Raw genomic sequence first — 24,782 nt, forward strand, 5'->3', positions numbered from 1 at the left:
TTATGTACTGTATATAATACTTGATGATAATAAACCACTATGTTACTGGTTTATGTATTTACTATGCTTTTTTTAATTGTTATTTTAGAGTGTACTGCTTTTACTTATAAAAAGTAAACTGTAAAACAGCCTCAGGCAGTCCTTCAGGAGGCAAACAGAAGAATGCATTGTTATAGGAGATGACAGCTCCACGTGTGTTATTACTCTTGAAGACCTTTCAGTGGGACAAGATGTTTCAAGGTGGAAGACAGTGATATTGATTATCCTGACGTTGTGTAGGCCTAGGTGTGTGTGTCTTAGTTTTTAACAAAAAAGTTTAAGAAGTGAAAAAAGGCTGGGTGTGGTGGCACATTCTTGTAATTCCAGCACTGTGGGAGGCCAAGGGGGGTGGATTGCTTGAGCCCAAGAGTTTGAGACAAGCACAGGCAACATAGCAAGACCCTACCTCTGCTAAATAAATAAATAAATAAAAATTAGCCAGACTTGGTGGTATGTGCCTGTGGTCCCAGCTACTCCTTAGGCTGAAGTGAGAGAGCTGCTTGAGGCCGAGAGGTTGAGGCTACAGTGAGCCGTGATGGTGCCACTGCACTCAGCCTGGGCGACAAGAGCAAGAGCCTGTCTCAAAAAAAACCAAAAAACAAAAACTTTTTCACCTTTTTTTTTTTTGGAGACAGAGTTTTCTCTTGTCGCCCAGGCTAAAATGCAATGGTACGATCTTGGCTCACTGCAACCTCTGCCTCCCAGGTTCAAGCGATTCTCCTGCCTCAGCTTCCCGAGTAGCTGGGACTACAGACATGTGCCACCACGCCCAGATAATTTTATATTTTTAGTACAGACAAGGTTTCACCATGTTGGCCAGGATGGTCTTGAACTCCTGACTTCAGGTGATCTGCCCGCTTTGGCCTCCCAAAGTGCTGGGATTACAGGCATGAGCCACCGCACCTGGCCAAAAAAATTTTTTAAATAGAAAAAAGCATATAAAAGAAGGATATAAGGAAATAAAATATTTTCATACCACTATACGATGTGCTTGTATTTTAAGCTGTTATTACAAAAAAGTAAAAAAAAAAATTTTTTTTTAATTAGAAGTTTATAAAGTAAGAAAGGTTTTTTTAAAATTTTTTTCAAGACAGAGTCTTGCTCTGTCGCCCAGGCTGGAGTGCAGTGGCGCGATCTTGGCTCACCGCAACCTCCGCCTCCTAAGTTCAAGCAATTCTCCTGCCTCAACCTCCCAAGTAGCTGGGATTACAGGCATGTGCCACCACACCCAGCTAATTTTTTTGTGTTTTTAGTAGAGATGGGGTTTCACTATGTTGGCCAGGCTGGTCTGGAACTCCTGACCACGTCATCCGCCTGCCTCAGCTTCCCAAAGTGTTGGGATTACAAGCGTGAGCCACCGTGCCCGGCCAAGAAAGCTACAGTAAGCTAAGGTTACTTTATTTTTTTTAAAAAGTATTTTACATAAATTTAGAGTAGCCTAAGTGTACATTGTTTCTGAAGTCTATCATAGTGTACGGTAATGTCCTAGACCTTCACATTCACTTATCACTCACTCACTGACTCAACCAGAGAAACTTCCAGTCCTGCAAGCTCCATTCACGGTAAGTTCCTTATAAAGGCATACCATTTTAAATATTTTATACCATAATTTTACTGTACCTTTTCTATGTTTAGATGGGTGTAGATACACAAATACTTACCATTGTGTAATAATTGACTACAGTATTCAGTATGGTCACATGCTGTACAGGATTGTAGCCTAGGAGCAATAGGCTATCTACCATATAGCCTAGATATGAGTAGGCTATACCATCTAGGTTTGTGTAAGTACACTCTATGGTGTTTGCACAATGATGAAATCACTCAATTATGCATTTCTTAGAATGTATCCTCATAATTAAGTGATGCATGGCTGCATCTACAAATGCTTGGTAAGATAGAGCAACATCCTTTCAAATCCCAAGCTGAACTGAACTCTCAAAGAAATAAAAGAAATTAACAGGACCAAAAAGAAAGGGTAACATTATGGCTACCCTTGGTGAAAGGAATTGGGAATGGCCAGTCTTGGTAACACAGTGATTTTAATGTTCAGGCAGAGCAGATGCAAAGCCTTAGGTCTGTGCAGAGTGGGAAGTTAGAACCGAGGACCCCACTGTAAATCTTAAGCTGTTTTTAACCTGTGAACCTGTGAGTAAAGGGTTAACACCATCCTGAAAATGACCTTGCGTGGTTTCCTGCTGCACGGTTTCCTTAGAAACAGGATAGTTAGCACAGATGAGTAATGTGTATGCTACCTTTGTTGTGTGGGACTGCCTCTGGGCTGGGGTCACTAGTACAGAATAAAAGATTGCTGGAAGAAAGGGGATGTAGCTTCTATGTATCAAAGTGACCTACAGACACCCAAGGCTCTCAAAGGTGAAAGTCACATCCAAAGTGGGAAAAGAGGCTGCAGAGCCTACGTACTTAGGTAGCTGCTGGTCTCTCAATGAGATGAAGGTGCTATAGTTGATAAAATCCTTTTTTGGTCACAAGTCTTGTGGTCAAATGGATCACTATGTAGCTGTGACAGTGATCACGGCTGTCCTCAGGCAGCTTTGGAGTTTGAATTTACCCTATCTACATGGTCTAGGAACTTCCAAACTGAGAAATTAACTCAATATTAGCTCCAAGTTTGTGATATTTCTAAAACAGAAAAACTGCAAAACCACTGTAGAGGTATACACCCTCCATCCTGGCTGCCAGGATTCAAGAGACAAAGCTCTGTTAATGAAAGCTCACAGTCCCAAAGTATAAAACATGTAAGGGAAAAATCAATTCATTAGGAGTGAGAATCAGAAGATATAAATAACAGGACTATACCTAAAGGAACTTGGATACTAGAAGTAAGCCAACTAAATAAGTATATTTAAAATAATAAAAACTATAAAGGAGGAACTGAAAACAAAAGATTACAAAAAGTGAGGCCAGGTGCGGTGGCTCACGCCTATAATCCCAGCACTTTGGGAGGTGGAGGTGGCCAGATCACTTGAGGTCAGGAGTTTGAGACCATCCTGGCCAACATGGTGAAACCCTGTCCCTACAAAAAATACAATAATTAGCCAGGCGTGGTGCACATGCCTGTAGTCCCAGCTACTCAGGAAGCTGAGGCAGAAGAATGGCTTGAACCTGGGACATGGAGGTTGCAGTGAGCTGAGACTGCAACACTGCACTCCAGCCTGGGCGAAGAGCGAGACTCTGTCTCAAAAAAAAAAAAAAAAAAAAAGAAAGAAAGAAAAAGTGAGAAAAAATAAAAATGAAAAAGACAGTCATTGAAATTAAAAATTAAGTGGATGAAATAAACATGACACCTCTGAGGAAATAAAAGAATGAACTAAAACACAGAGCTGAAGAAATTATCTAGAATTCAACACAGAGAGACAAAAATATGAAAGTGAGATTAAGTAACAGGGAACAGAATAAATATCTCTAATATGAGTAGTTGGAAAACAGAGCGCAAAAAATGGGAGAGAAAATATCTGAAAGTATTATGTAGACTTTTTCCAGAATTCATGGAAGACACAAAACATAAATTTGGAAAAGTAAATAAAACTAAATATACACTCAAAACATGGTAGTGAAATTTGGACAACATCAAAGAAAAAGATAAAAATATGAAAACCAGTTATAGGGAAAATATTACCTAAAAATAAATGATAAACTGATAGCCGACCCTTCAACAAAATAAAAGAAAGCATGAAAATATTTTTTTTCTGACCAAGCCATTATTTAAAAGAAGAAAAAAAAAGATGGTTTACTTATTGTAATGATTCTTTACTGAGAACACTAAACACACACATATGCACACACACAAAACAAGGAAATTGTATTTCAGGAAAAAGAAAACTGAATCCAGAAATAAGGAGTAAAATACAAGCAGTGATGGTGAAAACTGCTAAATATATAGGTAAATCTAAACAGGAAATGATTATATAAAGTTGTAATTATAATGCTGACAACCACCATAACAACTACTTTTAGAGATGTACAAATAAAGAAATAAGGGCTGGGCATGGTGGCTCATGCCTGTAATCCCAGTACTTTGGGAGGCCGAGGTGGGCGGATCACCTGAGGTCAGGAGTTCGAGACCAGCCTGACCAACATGGAGAAACCCCATCTCTACTAAAAATACAAAATTAGCCGGGTGTGGTGGTGCATGCCTGTAATCCCAGGTACTCAGGGGGCTGAAGCAGGAGAATCGCTTGAACCCGGGAGGCAGAAGTTGCGGTGAGCCAAGGTTGCGCGCCATTGCACTCCAGCCTGGGCAACAAGAGCAAAACTCCATCTCAATAAATAAATAAATAAACAAAACAAACAAATAAATAAATAAAATGCCGGAGGATAACAACACACACGTAAGGTAGAAGAGGGTGTCAAATTATTCTAAGGTTCCTGTATTGTGGAGATGTTAACAACTTTAGACTTTGTTAAGTGAGGAATATATATATATATTTATTTATATTATATATATATTTATAATATATATATTTATTTATATTATATATATTTATAATATATATTTATTTATATGATATATATTTATAATATATATATTTATTTATATTATATTATATATATACATATATAATATAATGATAAAAACCTAAGAGTAAATAATATCAGAATAGAAGATAAAAAAACAGAAAAAAGGGAAAAAAGAGAAAACAAAACAGGATTGGTACAATGGATGGTAAAAAAAAAAAAAAGCAAAGAGAAAACACAGTAAATAATAGGATGTACGGAATAGAAAAAAAAATTCAAATGCTTCAAAAATTAGAGTAAACATAAATGAGATTAAACTTACCAGTTAAAAGACAGATTCTCAAACTGGATGTAAGAAACTACACCCACACAAAATACATCTACCTATCTACCTATCAATCCACCTACCTACCTATCTACCTACTTATCTGCCCACCCACCTACCTACCTATCTACCTAGAGTGCAGGTCTTACTCTGTCATCCAGGTTGGATGCAGTGGTGCTATCACGTCTCACTGCAACCTCGAACTCCTGGGCTCAAGCTATCCTTCTGCCTCAGCCTCCCAAGTAGCTAAGACTATAGGTGTGTGCTCCCATGCTCAGCTAATTTTTTTACTTTTTGTAGAGATGGAGTCTTGCTATGTTGCCCAGGCTGGTATTGAAATCCTGGGCTCAAGAGTCTCCTAACTCAGCCTCCCAAAGTGCTAGGATTATAGTCATGAGCAACTGCTGCCTGGCCCTACATGCTATTTATGAGACATATATAAGACAAAAATAAGGACATAGGAAGCTGAAAGCAAACAGAAATAAGAAGCAATACTAATCATAAGAAAGCCAGCATATATGCTTTAATAGTAGACAAAAATAATACTCTGAGGCAAAAACCATTATGTACCATAATAAGGAATAAAGTTTAAAAATAAAGACAGAACATAAAATTCAACAGGAAGTTTTTTTTCCTTCTTTCTTTTTTTAAAGACAAGGTTTCACTGTGTTGTCCAGGCTGGTATTGAACTCCTAGGCTCAAGTCATCCTCCTGCCTTGGCCCCCTGAGTAGCTAGGACTATAAGCATGTGCCATTACCCTGGGCTGGTTTTTGTTTTTTAACCAGGAAGATTTTGTTTGTTTTATCTTTTTTTGAGACGGAGTCTCGCTCTGTCACCCAGGATGGAGCACAGTGGCATAATCTTAGCTCACTGCAACCTCCGCCTCCCAGGTTCAAGCGATTCTGCCACCTCAGCCTCCCAAGTAGCTGGGACTACAGGTGTGTGCCATCACAGCTGGCTAATTTTTGTATTTTTTGGTAGAGACGGAGTTTCGCCATGTTGGCCAGGCTGGTCTCGAACTCCTGACCTCAAGTGATCCACCCGCCTTCACCTCCCAAAGTGCTAGGATTACAGGCATGAACCACCACACCTCGTCTGTTTTGTTTTTTTGGTGTAATAAAATACACATAACAAAATTTGCCATTTTAACCATTTTTTAAGTGTACAATTCAGTTGGCATTAAGCACATTCACAGTGTTGGGCAACCATTACCACCATCCATCTACACAACTCTTTTCATCTGAAAAAGTTTCAGTGAAATATTTTACCCATTCACTAGGAAGTTTAGAACACCACTTTTATAAGCCTGATCTGATGAACACATGGAGAACCCTGTACTCAACAACTGGAAAATAGACATTCTTTTCAAGATCGAGTTGCCAAAAAAATTAAGTTGGCCTCAGATCTCTCCATAGCTACATTTAACCCTAGAAGATTGTGGAGCTACACTTAAAAAAAAATCCTCAAGGAAAGAAAGCATGATCTAATAGTCAAACAGCTGTTGAAATGTTTAGGCAATAAACTAGAACATGCAAGAACTCATCAGGGAATATTGTTCTTATGAGTCTTTTTGGAGGACTCAACTAGAGAACAAGTTCCAGGCAATCAAAAGAGAAGTGAGACAAAGGGCAGTCAGTGGATTGGTAATGAGCACTGGATCTAATAATTACAGGTCTAGAGCTGAAAACCAAAGTGAGAAGTAGGGTAACAGAGGAGAATGTAAATGTTATATGCAGTGACAAGATAGAAATGATACAACAAAGCCTTCAGAAGGAGAAAGGGAAAAGAAGGTGGAAGGTAGAATAAGTAAGCTGGTTTCCTCATTTTTTTAATTGCTAGGGGTGGGTGGGGGAATGTCAAAGAATATTGTTTAAAGCTAACAAGTCATAGTATAAGCATACTCAAGGTATAACGGCAAACACAAAGACAATACAATGTACTAAAATCAGGTGCTAGAGGAGAGGGAAGGAAGGGAGTAGGAACAAGAAATATACCAATTTCATGACTTCTCACAGTGGGGATTAATAGATGCCATCTAAAGAAATAAGTAATGAATAGTAGAGTTAAAAGGCTAAAACTAAACCATAAGCCAGAACACACACACATGAGGGAGAGCAGTCGGGGGATGAGTGAGGAGGGGAAAAGGAGGAGAAGGAGATTTTTTATAGGCTTTAAAATTGAAAGCCAAACATAAAGTAATACCGCCCAAACCAAATGTATCTGCATATTAATATATACATTTACCTATTAAAATAAACCTTTCAGATGATATGACACAGCAAAACCTAATTCAAGATCTATTCAAGAAACACACCAGAAACAAAATACTTTTTTTAAAAGTGGAAAGTATAAGGTGGGCAAAAAAAGTACAGCAACCAAATGTTAAAAAAAAAGAAAGCGGATAATTTGATCTTGGTATCAGTCACGGTTGATTTCAGTCCTCCCACCTCCTGAAAAAAGCTTTTGTTTTTAGAAAGTAGAACAAAAGTGTGGAGAACAAATTTAAGATAGTTACTAAATAATTATCTGTTCATTAATTCTCAGAAAATTTCTGGAAAATACATATGGAGCTGTTAAGTCATGTGCTGGGGATGCTGAAAGAAATAATTTTTATTCTTTTCCTTAAATAACTCTGTATAGCTTTAATTATTGCTAAGAACATGATTTTACTTTTATATGAAAAAGTAATCAATAAGTAATAGATATTTCATTGAAAATAAAAATTATCAGATTGCATACTCTAAAATATAAACAGGCTGGGTGTGGTGGCTCACACCTATAATCCCAGCATTTTGGAAGCCTGAGGTGGGAGGACTGCTTGAGCCCAGGAGTTCGAGACTAGCCTGGCAACAGTAGATCTCATCTCTACTTAAAAAAATTAAATGAATAAAAAAAAATGAATATTTCAGTTTTTTCCTACATATTAGCAATTATATATAATTATTCCATTTAATTACATATAATTTGTAGAACTGCTCCTAAGAAAATAAACATAAAACTTTTCAAAATGCTATTCTAATTCTAGATGACTATAATAGATCTAGATAAATATAAGTTAGACATCTTTCACTGTTGATATGGTTTGGATCTCTGTCCCTGCCCAAATCTCACGTCAAACTGTTACCTCCAATGTTGGAGGTGGGGCCTGGTGGGAGGTGATTGGATTGTGGGGGTGAAATTCTCATGAATGGTTTAGCACCATTCTCTTGGTGCTGTTTTCATGATAGTGAGTGAGTTCTCATAAGATCTCGTTGTTTAAAAGTGTGAGGCCCCTCCCCCCACCCCCTTGCTGCTCTAGCCGTGTGATATGCCTGCTCTTTCTTTGCCTTCTGCCATGATTGTAAGCTTCCTGAGGCCTCCCTAGAGGGTGAGTAGATGCCTGCATCATGCTTCCTGTATAGCCTGTAGAACCATGAGCCAATTAAGCCTTTTATCTTTAGAAATTACTTAGTCTCAGGTATTTATTTACAGCAATGAGAGAACAGACTAATCCAGTTGTGATGCTCTAATATTCAAACAGCTGTTAACATTCAAATTTAGAAAAAAATGCAAGTATCACACAAAGGAAATATATTAACACTTCCCTATAAAATTTCCGAATAGTTGAGGGTTGTCCATTAAAGCAAGTTACGCATTTTTAAGTATTCCTGCTCTTCAAAAGTGTCATAATGTATTTTTGTAGTTTCAAGTATTAAATATAGTTAAACAAGTTAAAAAATAGTATTAAAAACAGAGAACAGTGAATGTCAAATGGTGGAGGCAGTCTGATCTGGATTTGTAGAGGGCATTTACCTTCTGACAATTTATCTTTAAAGCAGTGGTTAGAACTAGTTTCCAAGTAATGGTATTTCATCACTTCTCATAATCTATCATAGTTTGCTGTGCACCGTGCCTCCTAGCAGTGCAAGTTCATTAATCTAAAGTTAACCTGTCACCACTTGTGGGCAGACTCTGAGCTTTTACCTGGACACAGAAGAATGTGACTTCATATTTATAGCTTTAACGCCCATAGGATTACAAATTATATGTAATAAAAAAATCTCCTCTGGCTGAATTTGTGGATTTCAGCTTAAACTACTTTTTCTCTGTCTCCTCTGCCTCCAATAATTTATGGCTAAATAAGCAGCATAAATTAAACAAAAACCTTTGGAGGTCATTTTTTGGGGCAGGGGTGGGAGACAGGGTCTCACTCTGTCACCCCAGCTGGAGTACAGTGGTATGATCATGGCTCACTGCAATCCTGACCTTCTGGGTTCAAGCAATCCTCCCACCTCAGCCTTCCGAGAATCTGAGGCTACAGGTGCATGCCACCAAGCTCAGCTAATTTTTTTATTTTTTGTAGAGACAAGGTCTTGTTGTTAGCCAGGCTGGTCTCGAATTCCTGGGCTCAAGTGATCATCCTCCTGTCTCAGCCTCCCAAAGTGCTGGGATTACAGGCATAAGCCATCACACCTGGCCTGTATGTCATGTTTTAATTCTCTTCTGAAGAATCATATCAATAAGATAATAATGATAATTTGTTTTCTATATTACCCAAGTAAAATATTCGGGGTTCTAACTAGCACATGTGAATAAGATAGAATACTAAAAGTATCATAAAATCAAATTACTTGATAATATCAAAAACTTACTTCACATTTTTGACGCAACCATCGCAGCTCTTTTATAACTGAGGCAAGAGCTGACTTCTTTTCAGATACCAATGAATTCAGCTTTTTCACCTGTTATTTAAACAAAAAGTATAACACCTAAAAAAGAACTCAAAAGAAGAAAAATACTACATGCATAAAGATATTAATTTCAGTGTTAAATATAAGAGCAAAAAACTGCAAATTACTTCAGTCCCAAACAACAGAGAAGTGCTTTAGAAAATCCTGATTCCTCAGCAAGGTGGAAAACTATACTATTTAATCATTCAAAATGTCAGTTCTCAAGACTGTAAACCATTATGGGAAAATCTTTATAATTTAACATTGAATAAATATATTACAAAATTGCCTTATACAACTATAATCATGATGTATTACTTATGTAGGCATATAAAATATACATAAATATTGATGGAGTGATATTCAAAATACTACAGTATAGTCCAAATAGCATAAGTAATGATCCATCAGAATGGACACCAGTCAGAGAGATGAATGGGGTCTTTTTTTTTTTTTGAGACAGAATCTTGCTTGGTTGCCCAGGCTGAAGTGCAATGGCGTGATCGCAGCTCACTGCAACCTCTGCTTCCCAGGTTAAAGTGATTCTCATGCCTCAGCCTCCTGAGAAGCTGGAACTACAGGCGTGCGACACCATGCCCAGCTAATTTTTGTATTTTTAGTAGAGATGGGGTTTCACCATGTTGGCCAGGCTGGTCTCGAACTCCTGACCTCAAGTGATCCACCCGGCTCGGCCTCCCAAAGTGCTGGGATTACAGGTGTGAGCCACCACGCCCGGCCTGAACAGGGTCTTACATGCTAACCGTTTTAGGAGTTAGATTGTGATGAGATCCAGAGGGTTCTGGGGGAATGGCCAATGTGGACAAGGCTTCTGGAGGGGGGTACTCTGAGGGTTTGGGGCAGCTATTTACCAACAAGTAATATAAGATTTCAACATTTTAATGCCTGGTGAAAGTGTACTAGTGCAATCTGATTGAATACCAGTCCTGAAAATGGAAAGATTCTAAGAACATATACAACAATGAAATAATTCTATTAGGGTGGTATGATCTGGGAAAACTTATTTTTCTTCTTAAATATTTCTTTAATGTTATGTAACTTTTGCACATTAAAAAAACAGAAAATGAATAAACGATTAGAATTTGAACAACCTTACTAGAATGAAAAAAATTCAAAAGAGATTGATAAAGACAGATGAGACCGGGTGCAGTGGCTCACGCCTGTAATCCCAGCACTTTGGGAGGCCGAGGCAGGTGGATCATCTGAGGTCGGGAGGTGGAGACCAGCCTGCCCAACATGGTGAAACCCTGTCTCTACTAAAAATACAAAAATTAGCCGAGCATGGTGGCACACACCTGTAGTCCCAGCTACTTGGGAGGCTGAGGCATGAGAATCACTTGAACCCCAGAGGCGGATGTTACAGTGAGCCAAATTCACGCCACTACACTCTAGCCTGGGCAATAGAGTGAGACTCTGCCTCAAAAAAAAAAAAAAAAAAAAAAAGATGAAAGAATATAATGTGCAGAAATTAACAGGTGAATGTTTCACTGAAAATAAAACTAACACAAAACACCTGCCTTCTAGCTACACAATAAAAGAACATTTAAATAAAAGTATCATCACCATTTCAGACATATCATCCAATGTTCGTCCTTTCATTTCATCAACTTCACTCTTCAGTGCAGATATTCTTTCTAGCTCTTCTTGGGTGTAACTATATCCAGATATACTCTTTTTCTCCTCCATAGTTTGCTGTAAGTAAAAAATAAAAAGGCCACGAAACGTGTCAAAATCTTGCTGGCTCCCATAAGAAATGTACAAATTTCATACATAACAAAAAATTGTAAATAGAATTAATTAGTTTAGAATCCTAAAGGACAATCTTCATTGACTTCAATTATTATTTCATTCAATTACATGCCTTTATATATTATAAACCTATGGTATCTTCAGGTACATAGGAAGTATTTCTAATCGTAGACTTTATAATAATGTTATGTATTTAGCACAGAACCTAAAACATAGGATACATTCAATAAACATTTGATGAAAGAATGAATTCTCAAATGATATGTTCACTCATCCAATATTTATTATATATGTAAATGTGCCAATCACAGTTCTAGGCACCAGGTATACGGCAGTGAATAGAACAGGAAAAAAAAATCCCTTCCCTCACAGAGCTTACCACTAGTGGGAATAAATAAGGAATATGTAAATAAGTAAATAAATAAATATAGTATAACCAGAAGGTGGTTAGAGAAGATGATCCTGAGAAGATGACATCTGAGCAAAGCCCTGTAGGAAGTGAGGGAATCAGCAAGTGCAAAAGCTGGGAGCAAACTTGACCAGTTCAAGAAACAGTAAGGAGGTGCAGTGAGAATAAGGTGGGGGTGAAGGAGGGGTTACATGGGGCTCAGCTGGTTTGCTGGGTCTCAGTGTACATCTATTGTCCCTTGCACTCTCAAAAAGTATCCTACTCTAGATAATAAGTTATATTGTTATCTTATTTTTAAGCTGATGAAAGAGCTTTGTTTTATTTAAAATGAGATGGGCAGCTGTTGAAAGGTTCAGAGTTAGGGCAATTTTAAAATGATCACTTTAACACCTGTGTTGAGATCGGGCTAGGTAGGAGCAGGGAGGCCAATTAGAAGACTGTCTCAATAGTTAAAGAAAATGGTAGCATGAATCAGGGTGGTGGTGACAGAAGTAATGAGAAATGGTTCTGTGTATATTTTGAAGGCAGATCCAACAAGATAATGTGACAAATTTGATGTAGGGATGTGAACGCAAGTAAGGGATAAAGAATGAGTTCAAGGTTTCTGACTTGAGAGACTAACAGGATGAAGTTTCCATTTGTTGAGATGAAGAAGAATGGGGAAGACTAGTTTGAGTAGGTGGTGCAGATCAGAAGTTTATTTTTGGACATGTTAAAAATTTGAAATATATATTAGATATCCAAATGGAGAGGTCAAGATGTTATATGTGTAAGACTGGAATTAGGCCAGGAGCGGTGGCTCACGCCTGTAATCCCACCACTTTGGGAGGCTGAGGCAGGTGGATCCCCTAAGGTCAGGAGTTTGAGACCAGACTGGCCAACATGGCGAAACCTTGTCTCTACTAAAAATACAAAAATTAGCTGGATGTGGTGGTGGGCACCTGTAATCCCAGCTACTTGGGAGGCTGAGGCAGGAGAATCACTTGAACCCGGGAGATGGAGGTTGCAGTGAGCTGAGATTGCACCACTGTACTCCAGCCTGGGCAACAGAGTGAGACTCTGTCTCAAAAATAAATAAATAAATAAATAAAAAGGACTAGAATTAGAGGAGAAATCTAGGCTGGAGATATAAATTGGTGAGTTGTCACAATATAAGAGGGGACCTTTGCAACCATGAGACAGGATAAGATCACCAAGGAAGTAAAGATAGAAAGGAGATCCAAGGTCTAAGCCTAGGGAACCCCAACATTTAAACTTTAAAGAAATGATAAGAAATCAGCAATAGAATAGGAATAGGAGTGTTAGTTTGGAAGAAAAACCAGGAAAGTGTAGTGTCTTAGAAGACAGAAGAAGAAGTTTTACAGGAATATGGAGTGATCAACTATGCTAAATGCTGCTACTAGGTCAAGTAAGAAAAGGACTAATAATTAATCATTGGATTTGGTAATGCGAAGGTATTGGTGACCTGACAAAAGACTTTTTTTTTTTTTGAGACGGAGTCTTGCTCTGTCACCCAGGGTGGAGTGTAGTGGTGCAATCTTGGCTCACTGCAACCTCTGACTCCCGGGTTCAAGTGATTCTCCTGCCTCAGCCTCCCAAGTAGCTGGGATTACAGGTGCGTGCCACCATGCCTAATTTTTTTTTTTGTATTTTTAGTAGAGATGGGGTTTCACTATGTTAGCCAGGATGGTCTTGATCTCCTGACCTCATGATCCACCCACCTTGGCTTCTCAAAGCGCTGGGATTACAGGAGTGAGCCAGCGTGCCCAGCCTGACAAAAGACATTTTAGTGGAATGGTAAGTGCAAAAACTGTATTGAAGAGAGTTCAAAAAAGAATGAAAGAACCAAAAGGAAAGAAAGACAAGGAAAGACAGAATGGAAGAAGAGTTAAGATTCTGGCCTGTCAATAGGACTGGGACCTAAAGGGGTAGAGGGAACTACAGAGAATTAGCCCCAAATTCTGTATGCAGTTTCCTCTTTAGGCATTACCAAATCTTAGGATATGCACAAGCAGAGTAAGACTCTCAAAAACCAAGTGGAAATAGCAGATGGGTTATTAAAGAGCTGAGCAAAGATTGTAGCAGTCTCACAGTACTAGGGAGATAAAGGTAGGAATTCAAGACTTTCCAGGGTGCACAGGCTTTGGTAAATGACTCACATTATCAGCTGAAAACCTAGAAGGTCTACTCCTTAGAAGGTCTATAACCTAGGAGTAAGACCTACATCCTTGGAGTAAGGACCACTTCCTAAAGTCTCTACCACAGGTATAAGAACTGTATCTTTGGATTAAGAGAAAACTGGAGAAATACCAGTTTAAGAAAAACAAAAAACAAAACAAAACAAAAAAACCTACCCTCAACTTGATCAAGGTAACTTTCCAGAAAAAAATTAAATCCTCCTTATAGAAAAACAAATATAGTCAGAGCTTCTAAAATTTAATGACACTTTACACCCAACATTCAATAAAAAATTACTAAGTAAGCAAAGTAATAGACCCAAATGAATGAAAATCAAAAGAAAAAAATACATGGCCAGGAACAGTGACTTATGCATGTAATCCCATCACTTTGGGAGGCCAAGAAGGGCAGATCACTTGAAGTCAGGAGTTCAAGACCAGCCTGGCCAACATGGTGAAATTCCGTCTTTACTAAAAATACAAAAAATTAGCCGGGTGTGGTGGTGGGTGCCTGTAGTCCCAGCTACTCAGGAGCCTGAGGTGGGAGAATCACTTGAACCCAGGAGGTGGAGGTTGCAGTGAGCCACGATCACCCCACTGCACTCTAGCCTGGGTGATAGAGTGAGACTCTGTCTCAAAAAACAAACAAACAAAAACAGACAACAGGAATAGTTGCTCAAATAAATTTCAGACATAAACTTTAAAATAGCTGAGATTAATATATTCAAGAAAATAAACAAAAAGTTGAAGAATGTTACAAATAACTGCAATCTATAAAATTGAATCATATGGAAATTCTAAAACTGAGAAATATAATAATTGATATTAAGAATTCAACAAATGAATTAAATAACAGACTAGACACACAAAAAAGAAGACGATTAATCAACTGGAAAAATAGCACCGTAGAAAAAAATACAGATTGAATCACAGAGAGGAAAAAAATAATAGAAAATGAAAAAAAGAAAAAGAAAAACATAAAGCCCATAAGAAATACATGGAAAATGGTGAAAATGTCCAACATGCATGTAGTTGGAGTTAAAGTAAAAGAGGACAGAATGAGATTGTAGTAATAATTGAAGAAATACTGGGCTGGGCATGGTGGTTCATGCCTGTAACCCCAGCCTTGGGAGGCGAGGCAGGTGGATCGTTTGGACCCAGGAGTTCAAGACCAGCCTTGGCATCATGGCAAAACCCTGTCTCTAAAAAAACTACCAACAATACACACACACACACACACACAAAGGCTGAGCATGGTGGCTCGGGCCTGTGGTCCCAGCTGCTTAGGAGGCTGAGGTGGGAGAATCGCCTGAGCCCAGGAAGTAGAGGCTGCAATGAAACGAGATCACAGCACTGCACTCCAGCCTGGGCAACAGAGTGAGACCCTGTCTCAAAAAAAACAAAACAAAAACAGAAAAGAAAAGAAAAGAAAAGAAAGAAAGAAAGAAAGGAAAGACATAAATAAATAAATAAACATTGGCTGAGAACTTTTCAAAAATGAACAAAGACATCAAGCCACATATTCAGGAAGCTTTACAGACCTTAAGCCAGGTGAATAAAAAAGAAAATCACACCTAGAAAAGTCATAGTAAAACCACTGAACAACCAAACACAGAGAGAAGATCTTAAAAACAACCAGAGAATAACAGAGTACCTTAAAACAAACAAATAAGATGTATAGTTGATGTTATGAAATAAATAATGCAAGTCAGAAGACAATGGAATTAAATCTTTAAAGTGCTGAAAGAAAATAGCTGCCAACCAAAAATTCTACATTCAGTAAAAATGTGCTTCAAAACGAAGGTAGAATACAGGTGTCTTAAGAAAAACAAAAACTGAGAAGATTTCAGCAGACCTGAACTAAATAAAATACTTAAGGTGAGCTCATTAGACAGATACCAATAGAAGAACAATGATGAAGGAAGAAAAGAAGAACCATGAAAAGAGTAAACAGGTAGATAATCCAGAATAATATTGAACGTAATATCATGTATGATTTAAATTCTATCTAGGCCCAGGCACAGTGGCTCACACCTGTAATCCTAGCACCTTGGGAAGCTGAGGTAGGAGGATTGCCTGAGCCCATAAGTTTGAGGCCAGCCTGGACAACATAGTGAGACCCCATTTCTGGAAAAAAAATACACATAAAAATTAGCTGGGTGTGGTAGTGCACGTCTGTAGTCCCAGGTACTTGGGAGGATCACTTGAGCCCAGGAGGTTGAGGCTGCAGTGAGCGCTGACTGTACCACTACATTCCAGCCTGGTCAACAGAACAAGACCCCTTCTCAAGAAAATTATATTTAGAATTAAAAAAATTTATCAACAATAGCACTAAATATGGGAAGGAGGTAAACAAAGTTAAAGTGTTTTAGGTTCTTGCATTGCCCAGGACACGGCAAAAGTAAAAATTTAGTGAAGACTGGCTGGGTGCAGTGGCTCACACCTGTAATCCCAGCACTTTGGGAGGCCGAGGTGGGCGGATCATGAGGTCGGGAGATTGAGACCATCCTGTCTAACACGGTGAAACCCCGTCTCTACTAAAAAAAAATACAAAAAAATAGTTGTGAGCGGTGGCACACTCCTGTAGTCCCAGCTACTTGGGAGGCTGAGGCGGGAGAATCACTTGAACCTGGGGGGTGGAGGTTGCAGTGAGCCGAGATCGTGCCACTGCACTTCAGCTTGGGCAACAGAGAGAGACTCTGTCTCAAAAAAAAGAACAAAAAATTTAGTGAAGACTGTAATCAGTCAAGGGTGTATATCGTGATCTCTGGCATAAGCACTAGAGTGCAATCACTCACTGGCTAAATGGAACTAAGGACTCCATCACTGTGGCAGGTAGACTACTGACAGTCCCAGGCATGTTGCAGCAGTGCAATTAATAAGATTTTCACTTGTGGTGAATTGGGGAAGAAGAATACAGATGGATGGGGATTGTGGTGGCCAACAAAATTTATGGCTCAGATTGCTTTCAAGAGAGTTGGCTGAGAGGAACAGAGCTGACTGACATCCATAGCTGCTGCCCCTCTGGGTCCATCATCATGTTTGCACCAACGCTATGCTTCCCTGGAGCTGCTCTTAGCCAATGACTGAGCACGGCAGTAGTACTGGTGTTGGCCCAGTCCTGCCTGACAAGGACTCCTCTAATAGGTGACTGGCTCAGGAACTCTCCATCAACCTGACCAAAACTTTCTCAGAGTTGTGTTGAAGTTTGAGGCTATTTCTACCCAATCTTCCTTTGCCCTCTCCTTTCACAGGTGTCAGACCTGTATCAGAGCCTGAAGGCTTTCCCTGCCTCCTCCTGCTCCCTTCCCTTTATCCTTCATAAGTGTGTCCTTCAATAAATCTCTTGTACATGTAATCCCATCTCAGTGTCTGCTTCTTGGAGGATCTGAACTGATACAAAGATGCACTAGATGGTGTAATATTTCTGGTATTTGAAGAAAAATAGTAACTATAAGGACTATGGAATTGGGGTGGCTATCACTAAACTCCACTGATGGTTGAAGAGATAAAATAACAGGCTCAAATCCATTAATTTGTAATTTATTTATTTATTTTTTTGAGATGGAGTCTCGCTCTGTCACCCAGGCTGGAGTCCAGTGGCGCGATCTCGGCTCACTGCAAGCTCTGCCTCCCGGGTTCACGCCATTCTCCTGCCTCAGCCTCCCGAGTAGCTGGGACTACAGGTGCCTGACAGCTCACCTGGCTAATTTTTTTGCATTTTTAGTAAAGACGGGGTTTCACCATGTAAGCCAGGATGGTCTCGATCTCCTGACCTCGTGATCCGCCCACCTCGGCCTCCCAAAGTGCTGGGATTACAGGCATGAGCCACCATGCCCGGCCTAATTTGTAATTTAAAGCAAAGTGATCAAGTTAGAGAACCTCCTTAAGGGCTTTAAAGAAACCCTCATTTCCCATGGCTAAAGGGCAGAGGGAGCTGAAAACCAGGCACAGGACTTAATTTTAAGACTGGCAAAACTCCAGAGAAAGTTGAATTCTTAGTCTAGGCAAATATTCTATGCCAAAGTCAGGGCCCTGACAGAGAAGAAAAAGGGTGCTGAGTCTGCGATGGGGGTATCTGGATAGACCCACTGGAGAACCTTGAATCCCCAGATTATCCTGTATCCTCTGGGCAGTGGCAAATGGCTCAGCTTGTCGGTCAAGGCCCTGGAAGATACAAGACAGCAAGGACAAGCAGGTCTAGGAAAGAGGCATGTGTTTGAACCTATGGGAGTAGGAACTAAGTATAATGATCTTTTCATTACATGGAAACCGGAACATGTCCACTGCAGAAGAGGCACTGAACAACCAGGTGGAAAGGATGATTTGGCCAGCAGATGTCAGCCAGCCTCTGACATTGGCCCACACAGTGCTTAACCAATGGACTCACAAACAGAATGGCTTTGTTGGTAGAGATGGAAGTTATGTATGAGCCAAATAGCATGGGCTCTCTCTCATCAATGCTCATCTAGCTACTGCCAATATCAAACGTCTGACCTGCCAGCAACAGAGACCATTCCTGAGCTCTGGGTATAGAATCATCCCTTGAGGAAACCAACCTCCTATTTTGTGGCAATTTAATAACATCAGACCCTTTCTGCCCTGAAAAAGGTGACATTTCATCCTTAATGGGACTGATCCATATTCTGGGTGTAGGTTTGCCTTTCTTGCCCATTGTACTTCAGCCAGCACTACTATCCAAGGGCTAAGAGCATTCAGTCTACTGATGTGGAATCTCACATAATATCACCTCAAACCAAGGGACACATTTTACAGCAAAGGAAGTATGATAGCATTCATATGACCATATAATTCAGTAATTTTACCACATGCTACACTATCTGGAAAGCTGATGGCCTGACAGAATAGTGGAACAGTGTCTTAAACGTTAAGGCCCCAGTTGGAACTGGATGGCCTATGAAAATGAGTTCTACCTTTAGAATGGGGTGTATACCTTAAACCAATGCCCATGATATGGTGCTATGTTCCCAATAGAAAGCATGGGTCTCAGAACCATGAAATGAAAGTATAGGTGTCACCACTAACCATGATCCCCAATGATCCACTTTAGGGAATTATGCTTCCCTTCCAGACAACTGTAGGCTCTGTGGGTATAGATGTTCTGGTTGCCAGAGTGGGCATGCTTTCATCAGAAGGCACATTAAGAGGCCCTTGACACTTAATGTTCTGACTACCATCTGGTCACTTGGGCTTCTCATGTCAATAGATCAGCAGGCAAAGAAAGCAGGCCATCATAAGGCTATATAGATGCTGCTATATAACAGCGACAGAAATAAATATATTTAGGACTCAGATGATCCATTAGGGCTTATCTTGGTACTCCCATGCCCAGTTTTAACTGTAAATGGGGAAGTATAGCAACCATGGCCTGGTAAGGGCATGATTACTAGAGTCTCACACTTCTCAAGGGTGAGGAACTGGGTCATCTCACCAAGTAAGTCATCTAAACCAGAGGAGGTGCTAGCTGAGGTGAGGGAACTCTAGAATGGATAGTAAAGGAAGGAGATGTTGAATATCAGTTATGTCTTTGGAACCAAATGTAGCAATGAGAGTTTCCATTTGTCCCACTAATCTTTCTCCTGTAAGTTTTCTTAGAAATTGTGACCAAATAGAATCCTATAGAAGCTATAGCTGGGTGGAGTAAATTTAATGTGACAAACAAGTAGATCCTACTAGTGCAAGGGGTGAACTGTAGTAGATGTTGCTGGTGCCCCACTCAGACCTCATTTGCAAACTGTTATGAGTGTTAACTGCTAAATAGCTCATAGTTACCCCCTTCTCCAGAGAGTGCCCTCAGCCAAATGGGAGGTGTCTCACCTAAGAGGTTACACTTGACCACAGTCAAATGACTGACTGCCATAGGGTACAAAAGGCCAGCCCCCTTGCATCAAGGTGGAATCAACTCCGGTGCAATTTGTTCCAAAGTTGATCATGGGATCAGAATGAAGCCAACACCAGTTGAGACCATGTCCTTTTCTTGCTTGGCTTTTTTCTGCTGCCTCATCTGCTTCCCTCACTCCCCTCCTTCTGAAGGTACTCCCTCAATAAATCACTAGCACAAAGAATTCCCTTCTCGAGCTCTGCTTCTAGGGACCCAACTTAAGAAAAAAATATGAAGCAAAAACTGATGGAACTAAAAAAAGCAACAAAGCAATAATTATAGAGATTTTTAACACACTTCTCTCAGTAACTGATGGAACAAGCAGACAAAAAATTAACAGGGATATGGAAGATGTGAATATCATGGCTAACATACTGACTGAATTGACATACTTTGAATACTATTCCCAACAACTGCAGAATATACATTCTTTTCATTGCACATGAAACAATTACCAAAACAGACCATATGCTGGGCCATAACGCAAGACTACAAATTTCACAGGACTGAAATCAGAGTGTGCTCTCTGGTCACAATGGAAATAACATAGAAATTCATAATAGAAAGGTAACCAGAAAATCCCCCAAATATTTGATTTTAAGCCATAACCAAAAGGTCAAAGAAATCACAATAGAAATTAGAAGATATTTTGAAGTAAACAATAATGCAGTTACTACGACCAGTTTTAAAGTTAGTGCTGTTAGAATCCATGTTGATTCACAGTAAATTTTCAGTCTTAAGTTCCCTAAAAGCAAATAATATTCATCAGCATGAGACAGTTCATACTGCCAGTTAAAAGGAAACACAACTGGTTGAAATTCCACTTACTTCTACCAGATTATTGCTAGCTGGTAAACCAGCACTCAGATGAAACAGTTTCCCCGTTGGTGAAAGAAAAAAAAAGCCAAATGAAGAAAACCCTGAGGAACTGGCATCCACAATGAGAACAACTTTGCTGTTGGACTACTTTGGGTTTAACTCTTTTCAGACAACCAAGGCACAAACACATAAGGAATAAGCCTGGAGGCAGACTTCCACACAGCACTTCCCTGGGTATTTCTTTCCAAAGCTTCTTGGAAGTGGCTGCTTAGAAATTTCTGCCCAGCAGGCCATGATAAAAAAATATTTTACAGTCACTCTTTTGGTATGATAATTTTACTCATATTAACCAACTAACCAAAAGAAAAAACCTACTTGGAATTCAAGTTATTCTATTAATAACCCCAAAGTCAGCATACACACAAAAGCCAGTGCTTACTGCTACATTAAAAATAAATGAATCAACTTATATGACATGTCTGTAATTAATCAGAGAAAAGTAATACTTTTATGATTTTTCCAGTAAAAACAATGACCTCAGTATAAAGCTGTAACCCATAAACCTCCTGGCATTTGTATTTATAGTAGCCCAAGATAATACCGTATTACCAGTTGTTGTTGAATATTTTCATGATGTTGCTTAAGAAGTTCTTCAGTCCTCTGCAAAAGACCGAATTCAGCTTTAAGTTCAGCTATTATGTGATGCTTCTTTTTGAAAACTGTACTCTTGCTTCGAAGTTTATTGACATATCGTTTGAACTGTAAAAAAGACACAATATGTAATCTAATGAGTAGAAAAGTAGTAGCCAAATATCATACAGATGTAGAAACTCAATATATTAACATTTTTTTCTCCTCTACTTGCCAACGTGTCACATGTATATAATAATTTCGTTTTATTAGAAAACTTTATAAATAATTATATATTATATAACTTAATAATTTAGTTTTATTAGAAAACTTCCCAACCCCCGCCTTCCTGTCTTCATCCTTACCCAGGTTAAACTCCTGTTACTTATTTGCAGGGCCTATTCTGTTATGTGTAATGTTTGCCATCATTTTAAACTTCAGTTCAGTATTTGTTTTCCCCACTATTCCTTAAGCTTGATGAGGGCAGGACCTGCAAGTACCTTGCTCTAAGCAACTCTACGTTGTATCCTCTGTGTCTGGCACAGTGCCTAATACATAACAGATAATAAATAGTACTTACCAAATGAATTCCTTTATTTATTTTTTTGAGACCAAATCTCACTCTGTCACCCAGAATGTTTAAATATTTTGTTTTTAATTTTTTGACCCATTATATGTACATATATTATATATGTATATATTATGTGTATATGTATAATATATGTATACACATAAAATATGTATGTGTGTATATATATATATTTCGAGATAGGGTTTGTTCTGTTGCCCAGGCTGGAGTGCAGTGGTGTGATAACAGTTTATTGCAGCCTTAACCTCCTGGGCTCAAGCAATTCTCCTGCCTCAGCCTCCAGAGTAAGAGGACCACAGGTGCAGAGCACTATGCCTGGCTAATTGTTGCATTTTTTGTAAAGATGGGGTTTCCCTATGTTGCCCAGGCTGGTTTTGAACTCCTCGGCTCAAGTGATTCACCCGCCTTGGCCTCCCAAAGTGCTGGGATTACAGGCATGAGTCACCGTGCCTGGCCTTAAATATTCTAAATCCTTATATAAAAGCTATTCATTTTAAACTTTACAAATAAGGATTAGGAAAACAGAAACACAACCTTATAAAAATAAAAAGGTCTAAAAAAGAAGAAAAAGTAGGAGATAATGACCACAATTCTGGTTGTGGTTTTATCATGGTATATCTCATGTACTGTACTATTTTGGTAGCAGTCCATTGGACTACTGGGACTATTATAGCCAACCAGAACCATCAACACTTGTAGCTACTATTTATCACTTAAGAAATGTACTGTGACTATATATTGCTATCAAGCATCTGAGACACTGGGATGGTACCCATCCCAAATGTTAAAAAGCTAAGAATATCCCAAGTTAGTGAAAACTCATAGTTATCTAATTTATCTATTTACTTACCCATCATATCAAAGTTATAACTAATAATGGAAAAAAGTTACAACTCTAATGGAAAGACCCCATTATTAAGTAATACCAACTAGAGTTTGGAAGAGCAAACAAAGTAGCATAATATTTAAAGGAATTCAAGGCTGGATGTGGTGGCTCACGCCTGTAATCCTAACACTTTGGGAGGCCAAGACGGTTGGATCACTTGAGGTCAGGAGTTAGAAACCAGCCTGGCCAACATGGTGAAACCCCATCTCTACCAAAAATACAAAAATTAGCCGGGCGTGGTTCTCCTGCCTCATCCTCCTGAGTAGCTGGGATTATAGGCGAGCGCAACCATGCCAGGCTAATTTTTGTATTTTTAGTAGAGACGGGGTTTTACCATGTTGGCCAGGATACAACGTAGAGTTGCTTAGAGCAAGATACTTGCAGGTCCTGCCCTCATCAAGCTTAAGGAACAGTGGGGAAAACAAATATTGAACTGAAGTCTAAGATGATGGCAAACATTACACAGAACTGAATAGGCCCTGCAAATAAGTAACAGTTTAACCTGGGTAGGGATGAAGATAGGAAGGCGAGGGTTGGGAAGTAGGGGAGGTGGGATATGGCAAGCTTCTTGGAAGAAGGTATATATAAGCCAAGACTGAAGATGTAGGAATGTGTTAGAGGAAGGAAGAAGAGGCAAGGAGCAACATTCCAGGAGATAGCAGCACGTGTAAAGATCCTGAAGCATTGACTCAATGAAAGTATAGTCAAATGCTGTATAACAACGCTTCAGTCAATGATGGACTGCATATAGGATGGCAGTCTCATAAGATTACAATATCATATATATATTTTTTGAGATGGAGTCTCACTCTGTTGCCCAGGCTGGAGTGCAATGACATCATCTTGGCTCACTGCAACCTCCACCTCCCAGGTTCAAGTGATTCTCCTGCCTCAGCTTCCTGAGTAGCTGGCATTATGGGCACCTGCCACCATGCCTGGCTAATTTTTGTATTTTTAGTAGAGATGGGGTTTCACTATGTTGGCCAGGCTGGTCTTGAACTCCTGGCCTCGAGTGATCTACCCACCTCGGCCTGCCAAAGTGCTGGGATTACAGGAGTGAGCCACTGTACTTGGCCTACAATACCACACTTTTACTGTACCTTTTCTAAGTTTAGATATGTTTAGATACACAAATACCTACCACTCTGTTACAGTTGCCTACAGTATTTAGTATAGTAACATGCTGTACAAGTTTGTAGCCTAGGAGCAATAGGCTATGGCATACAGCCTAGTTGTGTAGTAGGCTATATCATCAAGGTTTGTGTAAGGTCTATGATGTTCACACAACAACAAAACTGCCTAACAGTGCATTTCTCAAAATGTATCCTTGTCATTAAGCAATGTATGACTGTACAGTATTGCTCAATGTAAGAAGCAAATGCCAGAAGAAAATGCCAGAAATTTCTGATATTTCTGAAACAGAACATAATACTTAAAAAATCACTTCCTCTTATGTATTAAGAGTACTAATAATTTCCAGATTTTTGTACTATATAAAATAATTTTGGCTGGGCAAGTTGGCTCACGCCTATAATCCCAGCACTTTGGGAGGCCAAGGCAGGGGATTGCTTGAGTCCAGGAATTCAAGACCAGCCTGGGCAACATGGCGAGACTACATCTCTACAAAAAAATTTAAAAACTAGTAGGGTGTGGTGGCACGTGCCTGTGGTCCCAGCTACTTGAGGGGCTGAGGTGGGAGGAGCACTCAAACACAGGAGGTCAAGGCTGCAGTAGGCTATGATCATGCCACTGTACTCCAGCCTGGGTGACAAAGCAAGACCTTGTCTCAAAAAATAAAATTATTTTCTCTGCTCTAATAATCTTTTTATTAAATACATTATAAAGAAAATGTCTATAGTAAGAACTTGGCCTACCATATTTAAACATATCACTCCAAAACAAAGGGAAGCTTCCATATTACCTAATGTGAGATAATTCTTTAAGAATCTCAGCCTTTTTAGCCCGGGCACAGTGGCTCACACCTGTAATCCCAGCACTTTGGGAGGCCCAGGCAGGCAGATCACAAGGTCAGGAGATTGAGACCATCCTG

The 24,782-nt window shown here is 39.3% G+C and overlaps 1 protein-coding gene across 2 annotated transcripts in view; it reads right to left on the reverse strand.

Moving 5' to 3' along the window:
- The window catches only part of IFT81 (intraflagellar transport 81), a 93,509-nt gene that overhangs the window by 16,216 nt on the left and 52,511 nt on the right, over positions 1-24,782 (reverse strand). For both annotated transcript variants that reach the window (XM_032168713.2, XM_058425939.1), the window contains exons 12-14: positions 21,237-21,386; positions 11,135-11,263; positions 9,476-9,565 (exon numbers count right to left, since the gene is read on the reverse strand). In XM_032168713.2, coding sequence (XP_032024604.1) covers positions 9,476-9,565; positions 11,135-11,263; positions 21,237-21,386 — 369 coding nt within the window. The remainder of the gene's footprint in view (positions 1-9,475; positions 9,566-11,134; positions 11,264-21,236; positions 21,387-24,782) is intronic.

Source organism: Hylobates moloch, unplaced genomic scaffold (assembly GCF_009828535.3).
Source record: "Hylobates moloch isolate HMO894 unplaced genomic scaffold, HMol_V3 SCAFFOLD_12, whole genome shotgun sequence".
Classification (NCBI taxonomy): Eukaryota; Metazoa; Chordata; class Mammalia; order Primates; family Hylobatidae; genus Hylobates; species Hylobates moloch.